The sequence below is a fragment of the Alnus glutinosa genome, chromosome 7 (assembly GCF_958979055.1).
Source record: "Alnus glutinosa chromosome 7, dhAlnGlut1.1, whole genome shotgun sequence".
In the NCBI taxonomy this organism is placed as follows: Eukaryota; Viridiplantae; Streptophyta; class Magnoliopsida; order Fagales; family Betulaceae; genus Alnus; species Alnus glutinosa.
The window spans coordinates 22,722,594-22,732,772 of record NC_084892.1 but is presented as its reverse complement, the minus strand read 5'-3'; the positions used below and the strand labels follow the sequence as shown (position 1 = coordinate 22,732,772).

The following is a 10,179-nucleotide window of genomic DNA, read 5'->3' as shown; positions in this document are numbered from 1 at the left end:
CCCCTTGAATTCTTTGTAAAAATGATGGAGATTCAAGAATTACCTTAGAAGGGGATGGTTTTATTACAAGTTTACCTTGAGAACATGCAGCACAAGGATAATCACTTTGTAAAAGAATCTTCTGGTTCTTTAAGGGATGCCCATGAGAGTTCTCAATTATTCGACGCATCATAATTGTTCCCGGATGTCCAAGACGATCATGCCAAAGCATAAACATTTTTGGATTAGAGCACTTCTGGTGCATCACAACATGTGATTCAATTGTTCTTATTGTTGTATAATACAACCCGGAAGAGAAAGCAGGCAGTTTTTCCAATATGAGCTTCTGGCCCGAAATTATTGAAGTAATATAAAGATATTCGTCACTGCCTTCATTAGTGGTTTCAACATGATAACCATTTAAACGAATATCTTTAAAACTGATTAAATTTCTTCTAGATTTAGAAGAATACAAAGCATCATCAATACAAAATTTTGTTCCTTTTGGCAATATAATATTTGCTCTTCCAGAGCCTTCAATTAGGTTTGATGAACCTGATATTGTATTGACACTAGCTTTGTTTAATATTAAGTATTGAAAATATTTCTTATCTCTAAGAATTGTGTGCGTTGTACAACTGTCTACTAGACACAAATCTTCACCAATCATTTTGGAATTAATCATTCCATCAGTATGGCCCATACCTCCATACATAATAAAATAAATATTAAATTTCATTAATCAAAATAAAATAACAAAATAAAATTAAATTTGACAACATAATGAAAACATATATATATATATATATATATATATATATATATATATATATATATATATATATATATATATATATATATATATATATATATATATATATATATATATATATATATATATATTACTACAAGATTACTGTGATTAACAAAATTCATTTTAATCCATTTTTCTTTCTCTTTTATGGATGCTTGATATAGGTCGATCAGATGTTTAGGCGTACGACAGGTACGCGACAAATGTCTTTTCATATTACACCTGTAACATTTATCGATCTTAATAGTTCTTTGTAGGTTTATTCTGTAAACCTTTGTTTTTATATTCTTTCGCCTCAGTGTGGTTCCACTTCTGGTGGAAATGAAAATTTCTTTTGTAAGAATTATGAGTACGTCCACGTCCACGTCCACGTCCACGATAATGGTTTCCTTTATTACCACAAAATGAGGTTCCATTTGCTTCAGGAAATGGTGTAGAACTCGTTGGACGAGATTGGTGATTTTTCATTAATAGCTCGTTGTTTTGCTCAGCCACTAGAAGACAAGATATTAGTTCAGAATATCTTGTAAAATTACACTCTCGATATTGCTGCTGCAGGAGCACATTCGAGGCATGAAATATGGTATATATCATCATAAGTGCACAGTTTTAACTGTGAGCTGATTTTAAAGAGTGCAACTTCAGGTGCATCCAACAATAATGAGCTTTTTTGGGAGGATAACTGTCTTCTGGTACTTGTATCTCTCCCTCAAATTATTCCACAAGGTCAATGAATCTTTTATTATAAGGTACTCATTTTTATTTAATTCATCATGTAGATGATGGCGAAGAAAAATTATTGCTTTAGCGCGATCCTGCAGGGATGCTTGATTTTCATTCATTGCTTTATCACGATCCTGCTGGGATGTTTGATTTTCATTCTTAATAGTATTTCCAAAATTCATAACATCAATATTCATAGCATTATAAAATGATAACATTTTAGTTCATATTAATCGCACATGGATCATAAGATTCATATGTTTTAATATGATTCTTAAAACAATAAAAATTTCTAAGCATATGTTAGAATGTTAATTAACAAAATAGATAATAAGATTACTAAATCTTAAAGAGGCTTACAATGATTGAAGAATATCCCACGGATAGCTTTTGATGTTGAAGATCAAAAGAACACAACAACTGGCTAGAGCTTCGTGCTGATAACGTGTTGTAAAATTAATGAAAATAACAAGACAAGATAAAGAGATTGTAAATATGAAACTAGTTCTTCAGGAACTATGTATGATTCTTCTCTATAATTGTGTGTTTTACAAAGTATCCAATACTCCCTTTTATAGACATAGAATCATAGTGGGAGGTTAAGGAATAGGAAAGGATATGACATGAATTAAAAGGCTACATCAATGTATTACATGAATGTTATGGAATTCTAAAAGATGACATGAATGTGTAGAATTCCAATAGATGAAACTAAATGGTCATCCACCAAATGCATGAATGCATTCATAACAAAATCCTAGATTTAGAAGTAATTTAACTGTAATGAGCAGGAAATTAGAAAAAATAAATAAATCTGATCCAACTGTAAAAATAGTGTAGCAGCCAGAACGAGAGGACAGAACATACTCGACGTAGTACGGTGTTCTTCCACCACTCACTTACCTGCAACTCTCTCTGTCCCTCTCTCGGTTATCTTTAATCTTCTTCTTCTCGAAGAGTTCAGAGACATCTCCTATCCATTACCACTCCTCTTTGCTCCCAAATGGACCAGCCATGAACGCCAAACCACCTCAACCGCTTCCACCAATCTCCTCATCCTCCTCTTCATCAAATTCCAACTCATTCCCACTAACCCAAACTCTGTACCTCCACTGGTCCTCTCCTCCGCGCTCTTCCTCCACTATCACCACCGCATCCAAATCCTCGCGCTCATTTCGCGTGCACACCGCAACGAACCACACCAGCCCAACAGACCTCTCTCTAACCACCACCACCGAACCAGTCAACTCCCTAGACCAAACACTCCTCGGTCTCCTCCGTCAAAGAAAAACAGAGGACGCCTGGATAGCCTACACCCAGTGTACTCACCTACCGAGCCCCACTTGCCTTAGCCGCTTGGTCTCACAGTTGTCCTACCAAAACACCCCCGTGGCCCTCAGGCGCGCCCAGTCCATCATCACCCGCCTCCGCCACGAGCGCCAGCTCCACCGCCTCGATGCCAATTCCCTCGGCCTACTCGCCGTGGCGGCCGCCAAGGCGGGCCACACGCTCTACGCCACCTCCATCGTCAAGTCCATGCTCCGCTCCGGTTATCTCCCCCACGTCAAGGCGTGGAGCGCCGTCGTTAGCCGCCTCGCTGCTTCGGGTGATGACGGCCCCGCCGAAGCGCTTAAGCTGTTCAATTCGGTTACCCGGCGGGTCCGCCGATTAGCAGACCCCACCATAGTCGCCGACTCGCGGCCCGACACTGCTGCTTACAACGCTGTGCTCAATGCCTGTGCTAATCTGGGTGATACTAAGATGTTCCTGCAATTGTTTGATGAAATGCCTGAGTTTGGTGCTGACCCTGATGTACTAACTTACAACGTTATGATTAAGCTGTGTGCTAGAGCTGACAGGAAAGATTTGCTGGTATTTGTATTGGAGAGGATTCTTGAGAAGAGAATTCCCTTGTGTATGACAACGTTGCATTCACTTGTTGCGGCTTATGTTGGTTTTGGTGATCTGGAAACGGCGGAGAATATGGTTCAAGCAATGAGGGAAGGTAGGAGAGATCTTTGCAGGATTCTCAGGGAGAGTTCGAGTCAAGAGGATGGAGATGAAGATAGGGATGGGCATGGGGATGTGTTCACGAAGTTGCTTCCCAATAGTATGGAGTCTGGTAACTGTGAGCCGCCACTGTTGCAAAAGGAATATGCTCCTAACTCTAGAATTTATACCACTCTGATGAAAGGTTATATGATGTCTGGCCGTGTCACTGACACAGTCCGAATGCTAGAGGCAATGCGGCGCCAGGACGATACTGCTAGTCATCCTGATCATGTCACATATACAACTGTTGTTTCTGCAATGGTAAAGGCAGGGTTGATGGACCGGGCACGTCAAGTGCTTGCTGAAATGACAAGAATTGGTGTACCTGCAAATCGGATTACTTACAACATACTCCTCAAGGGTTACTGCGAGCAACTGAAGATAGACAAGGCAAAGGAGCTACTTAGGGACATGGCTGATGATGCAGGAATTGAGCCTGATGTGGTGTCCTATAATATCTTGATTGATGGGTGTATACTGGTTGATGACAATGCAGGGGCTCTTTCCTTCTTCAATGAGATGCGAGCAAAAGGAATAGCTCCCACGAAGATTAGTTATACCACTTTGATGAAAGCTTTTGCCTTGACTGGTCAACCAAAGCTGGCTAACAAGGTGTTTGATGAGATGCTCAGTGACGCTCGTGTGAAGGCTGATTTAATTGCCTGGAATATGTTGGTTGAAGGCTATTGTAGACTGGGATTGTTTGAAGAAGGAAAGAAAATTATTCAGAAAATGAAAGAGAGCGGGTTTTACCCCAATGTGGCTACTTATGGCAGTCTAGCCAATGCAATTGCATTGGCTAGAAAACCAGGAGAGGCACTTCTGCTTTGGAACGAAGTAAAGGAGAGATGTAGGAGGAAAAAGGAAGGAGAGAATTCTGATTCTTCATCTACACCTCCACCATTGAAACCAGATGAAGGGCTTTTGGATACTTTGGCTGATATCTGTGTGAGAGCCGCTTTCTTTAGAAAAGCTTTAGAAATTGTGGCTTGTATGGAAGAGTATGGGATACCTCCAAACAAGACCAAGTATACAAGAATCTATGTGGAAATGCATTCAAGGATGTTTACTAGTAAGCATGCATCAAAGGCCAGGCAGGACAGAAGGATTGAGAGGAAGAGAGCAGCTGAGGCTTTCAAATTTTGGTTGGGTTTGCCTAATTCTTATTATGGGAGTGAGTGGCGGTTAGAACCTATTGATGGAGATCAAGATGCTTCTGAATTCTGATTCCGTTTAACCCCTTGGTATGTTACTGTATATTGTATTACTGGGTTTGGAAAATCCCACACAAAAAGAAAAGAAAAAGAAGCAAATATCAGTTTTGCTGTACTTATTCAATTTGGATCTGAATATTATGAAGCCTGAATTTTAGATGTAAAAGATTTTTTTGACTATGTAGTGCACGAATTGTCTCCTTTGTCACCTAACTCATGAGCTTATCTGCAAATCTTTCCAGGAATTAAACAATTAAAAAACAGTTTAAACAAGGCAATATACAATCATGCACCTGTGTTGAAAACACATTCGTAGTGATCCCCTTTTTTCATCCCCAGGTCGCCACACGAGGAATATTTGTGTTTACGAAGAACCTCGTGGCACTGACAATCAACTCTTAGAAGAGTACTTCCAAAAAAAAAAATCAATGACTGAAGGTATCCTTTTGTTGCCATTTCCAAAGTAGCCATCTTCCATATAATGCCAAAAAATGGCATTGATTTATCAGTTATTTTGCAAAGAAGAGGGAGTAACAAACGTAATTTCGCATCTTTCGAGGCAATCATATTAGTAGTTGCATCCCAACGAATGGGGACTACACCTTGATGAAGTCGTCTGAGATTCCAAAGAATGGAGCAGTTGAGAACAATTTTATGGGTAACATATGGCATATTCTCTTCCTACGTATCTAGCTATTGTACCATAGGTTTTAAGGTTGTCTACTTGTCTTATATTGGCTTCTCCTGTTATAGAGTCTTTGCATCTGCTCCCTGATTTTATGTATATTTCTATTTTTCCACTTCAATTGATTTGTTAGACAAGGGAGGTTAGGGGAATGCTCTAAAACATTATCTTTCAAAGCCGGGAGGGGTTTCTATTGCAAAGTAAAATCTACAGGCCATGAATCTTCCCATATTTTGAACCATTTTTTTGATAATAATTATAATAAAAAAAAAAAACTCTTTGAAACCCTGCTTGCCATCTCTAAAACGGTACTGTGTCAAAGTACATGTGAACATATACAGTAAACCGCAATTATTGATGGAGATGAATGAAAATACACATAAATGCAGGATGATCACGCAAAAGGAATCTATTGTGTTTGTTTTTTACTTTTAGACTTTTATATATCTTTTCAACCAAGAAATTTTCTTTCTAAGCTAGCCGTTCCTTATATTTGTCACTGGTGTGGTATTCTAGTATACTAACTAGAAACACTGCATTCATCATTCTCCAACACCTCTGATTTTCTCTACAGAAAACTGCAGAAATGGCGGAAATGGCCTTATCTCCACTTCTGCAGGTAGTATTTGATAGACTAGCTTCCCCAGTTATAACACAGCTTCAGAATCTCTTTGGCCTTAAGCAGAATTATGAAAAGCTACAGCAGTCACTGCCGATAATTCGAGATTTACTTGAAGATGCAGAAGGGCGACAAGAGACAGATGGTGTTGTGAAGGAATGGCTGTCGAAGCTCAAAGACGCAGCTTATGATACTGAGGATTTATTGGATGAGCTCGCATCAGAAATCATACTGTGTGAGGGGAGAAGTAGCATTCGAGATCAGGTACACAGCTTGCTTTTGCCTTTTGACCCTTCTCAAGATCTTTTTCATATCGCTCGTCATCAACTTCCAGAAATGCTTGTGGCCTTAGATGAGATTATTGAGAAGGGTTTAAGCTTAAATTTGACACCTAAGGTTCATAATACGTTTTCTGACAGCTCAATTAGCAATAGAGAGACTATCTCTTTAGTGATTGAATCTGAGGTGTATGGAAGAAGGGAAGATAAAGAAAAGATTATAGAGCTTCTGCAAACCACCAGCAATGGGGAAAACATAGGAGCTGATGTTCCAATCATTTCAATTGTTGGAATAGGAGGCCTAGGCAAGACAACATTAGCTCAATTGGTCTACGGTAATGTTGATTCGATGGGTTGCTTTGATATGAAAATATGGGTGTATGTGTCTAATGATTTTGATATTAAAAAGATTATTACAGCCATTATAGAGTCTGCAACCCTGAGGAAATGTGAATTTACAAATTTGGAGATACTTTATCGTCAGCTGCGGGAATCTTTATGCGGGAAGAGGTATCTACTGGTTTTGGATGATATATGGAATGAAGATCAATATAAATGGCAAAGATTTCGAACTTTACTAAAAGGTGGTGTGAAAGGAAGCAAGATAATAGTCACCACTCGAAGTGACAAAGTTGCATCAATAGTAGGAACTTCCTCATATCATCTCAAGGGCTTGGCTGAGGATGATTCTTGGGCTTTGTTTAAGCAGCACGCTTTTGGTCTGGGAGAAGAGGAAGGTCATCCTAATTTGTTGCCAATTGGAAAACAAATTGTTAAGAAATGTGGAGGCGTGCCACTAGCAGCACGGACTCTGGGAAGTTTATTGCGCTTCAGAAGAGAGGAGAATTACTGGTTGTATGTGAAAGAGAGTGAACTTTGCGAAATGGATGACGGCCAAAGTGGAATTTTGCCGACCCTAAGATTGAGTTATAGTCTGTTGCGACCACATCTCAAACGATGCTTTGCATACTGTTCACTGTTTCCGAAAAGTTATGAGTTCAAGAAGGAGAAGTTAATCCATCTTTGGATGGCAGAAGGCTTGATTATAGCAAATAAAGAGCGTAGGCCGTTAGAAGACATTGGAAATGATTATTTTAATGAACTATTGTGCTTGTCCTTCTTTCAGGAAGTTAACGAAAGTATAGATGACGGCATGAAAGTTTACAGAATGCATGATCTCATTCGTGATCTTGCCCAATCTGTTGCTGGGAATGAATTCTTAAAACTAGAGCATGCCCCTACTCCAAGTAATCTTGCAAAAACTCGTCACTCATCAATACTTTCCAATTTTCAACCATCTATAGTCCCACCAGCCTTGCTGACAGCAAAACGCCTCAGAACCTTGCTTTTGTTGTCTCCTGGAGTCGGCTCTGGGGAGGTTCCTTCTTTTTCACCCACTGATTTCATGTACTTGAGGGTGCTAGATCTAAGTTGTTGAGGAATCAAAAGATTGCAGACATTGATAGGGAATTTGATCCATTTGAGATACCTTGACCTCTCCAATACTTCAATTCAAGAACTCCCTGACACAATCTGTGACCTCTTGAATTTGCAGACGCTGAACCTCTCAGGTTGCTTCCAACTTCTGAAGCTGCCTGATAGCATGGGAAAGTTGATCAACCTAAGACACCTTAATATATCTGGATGTGTAAGATTGACCCATATGCCAACCGGGATTGGAAAGTTGGTTCACATTCAGACATGGCCAATATACATTGTGGGCAAGGGAAATGGGGAAAGCATTGCAGAACTCAGCTGTCTAAACCTAAGGGGTGAACTTAACATTAAATGCTTGGAGAATGTGAGAGATGCAGAAGAAGCAAAGAGTGCTAATTTGAAAGAGAAGCACCTTCACGTTTTGGGGTTATTTTGGGGAGATGATAATGGGAACATGGGATTGGAAAATGACACTGAAAGCCTACACTCAACAGGATCGTCACTTGGAGATGACAGTGATGCTCGTTCAAGAGAAGTGGAAGATATTCTAGAATGCCTTGAACCACATCCAAATCTAAAAAAGCTTTTCATCAAAGGGTATCCGGGCATCAGGTATTGAAGTTTAACACAGAATTGATTTTTGTATTGGCTCTCTCAATCGTAGAGACCTTCCTTGCATTGTATAAATAGGTTTCATAATTACGAGTCAACTGTATAACAACTACATTTTGTAGTGGACTTCTTTGTTTCAGTTGCTGATGTAATTGTAGTAGGATTAGAACTCACTTCTTCTTGTGTGCTTACATCAGGTTTCCGAATTGGCTACTTCCAAGTTTGACTGGGGTTGTACTGACGAATTTCAAAAGATGTAAAGCTTTACCCACCCTTGGGCAGCTTCCATTTCTTAAGAATCTATACCTGCAAGCAATGGAAGGCATTGAGTGCATTGGCCAAGACTTCTATGGCAGAGACATCCAGGCGCCATTCCCTTCTCTCAAAGAACTAACCCTCAGAGATTTTCCTAAGTTGAAAGAATGGTGTGGCAGTAATGGCAAACAAGTACTTCCTTGCCTGGAAAAACTGACTGTAAATAAATGTCCAAACCTGACTTCAGCGCCAGTCCTTCCATCTCTTCAACAATTGGAGTTGCAATGTTGCCATCCATTGCTCATAAAATCCATGGAAAATCTAACCTCACTCTCCATTCTTGTGATTGATAATTTCCCTCAATTGTCACTCTTATCAGGAGACCTGTTAAAAAACAATATTCTTCTCACCTCTTTGAAGATTAGCTCATGCCCTAATCTTTCTTTGCTGCCTTTGGAAATAGAGAATCTCACTGCTCTAAAATCACTGACCATATGTTGGTGTGAGGAGCTTGAATCTTTGCCACAAGGATTGCAAAACCTTAAATCACTGGAGTCTTTGGAAATCTATGAATGCCATAAGATTACCTCTTTGCCAGAGGATGGTATTCAAGGTTTGAGCTCCCTAAGAACTTTGTCCATTGAGAACTGTGATAATCTGTCTTCTTTATCAACCGGACTGCAATACCTCAGTGCACTTGAGCACTTGACCATTATGTACTGCCCAGAATTAACTTCTCTGCCAGATGATTTGCGCAACCTGTCAGCCCTTCGAAGTTTGAGCATTTTGGATTGTCCTAGTCTGGTTTGTCTGCCAGAGGGGCTACCTCATGTTAATACATTGCAAACTTTGGAAATTCGTGGCTGTCCTCTCCTTACAGATTTTACTGAATGGGTTCACAATTTTTCTTCACTGAGATCATTGTCAATTTCAGATTGCAATAATTTGACTTCGCTTCCAGAAGGATTGCTATTTTGCAATACACTCCAGCACCTGTCCATTCAAGAGTGCCCTAATCTGGAGGAGTGGTGGAAGCATAAGAGAAGAATGGACGGGCAGAAGATGGCTAACATCTCGCATATCTACATTGGGTCACCAGAATTCAGGAAATAACTTAAGAGCAGGCAACTATTCAGGTTAAACAAGAACTTTCTTTGTTATGCAACATGTACTCACCGTTTCTGCTATGTCATTAATGTTTTGATTTCTGGACATTTTCTTTAGTGCTACACTTCATAATATACCTTCAAACTTTAATTTTGCATATAATATTTTCTACCCTGAAACTGAATAAATTTTCAAGTCCTTGTTCTAATAGCTATGAGAAGCAACAGGGAGAAATTACATTCCCATCCAGTGATATTACCGCCCCAGTTTTGTGAACTAACAGTAACAAATAGGCTTAAAACACAATAAAAAGTCCCAATGAATCATAAAAACATACAAGCAGCTACTTAACAAAAAATACTGAAAAAAAGGAAACACACAAGCAGCTAAAGTTTTGAGGTTGC

At 39.4% G+C, this 10,179-nt stretch overlaps 2 protein-coding genes across 4 annotated transcripts; both read left to right on the top strand.

The window, feature by feature from the left end:
• The first annotated feature begins 2,370 nt into the window (after positions 1-2,370).
• LOC133873660 (pentatricopeptide repeat-containing protein At3g09650, chloroplastic) lies at positions 2,371-6,169 on the top strand. Of its 2 annotated transcripts, none has more exons than XM_062311399.1 (2): positions 2,371-4,812; positions 6,042-6,169. In XM_062311399.1, the coding sequence occupies exon 1, from the start codon at positions 2,531-2,533 to the stop codon at positions 4,793-4,795; it is 2,265 nt and encodes a 754-aa protein (XP_062167383.1). In that variant the 5' UTR covers positions 2,371-2,530; the 3' UTR covers positions 4,796-4,812; positions 6,042-6,169. The 2 variants fall into 2 exon arrangements, with proteins under 2 accessions (XP_062167383.1, XP_062167382.1); XM_062311398.1 differs by lacking the exon at positions 6,042-6,169 and adding an exon at positions 5,122-5,360.
• Positions 6,170-6,214: 45 nt separating this feature from the next.
• Positions 6,215-9,882, top strand: LOC133873661 (putative disease resistance protein RGA3). Of its 2 annotated transcripts, XR_009901142.1 has the most exons (3): positions 6,215-6,350; positions 6,506-8,413; positions 8,611-9,882. XR_009901142.1 is itself a non-coding variant. In XM_062311400.1 (2 exons), exons 1-2 carry the CDS (start codon positions 7,968-7,970, stop codon positions 9,779-9,781), a joined length of 1,617 nt encoding a protein of 538 aa, XP_062167384.1. In that variant the 5' UTR covers positions 7,799-7,967; the 3' UTR covers positions 9,782-9,882. The 2 variants fall into 2 exon arrangements, 1 of the variants encoding a protein (XP_062167384.1); XM_062311400.1 differs by lacking the exon at positions 6,215-6,350 and having other exon boundaries at positions 7,799-8,413.
• Positions 9,883-10,179: the final 297 nt, after the last annotated feature.

Excerpts from the sequence above, each read along its gene's own strand:
- LOC133873660 (XM_062311399.1), top strand. The coding sequence starts at position 2,531 with ATGAACGCCAAACCACCTCAACCGCTTCCACCAATCTCCTCATCCTCC.
- LOC133873661 (XM_062311400.1), top strand. The coding sequence starts at position 7,968 with ATGGGAAAGTTGATCAACCTAAGACACCTTAATATATCTGGATGTGTA. Across the intron at positions 8,414-8,610 it reads AAAGGGTATCCGGGCATCAG|GTTTCCGAATTGGCTACTTC; the intron begins GTATTGAAGTTT and ends TGCTTACATCAG.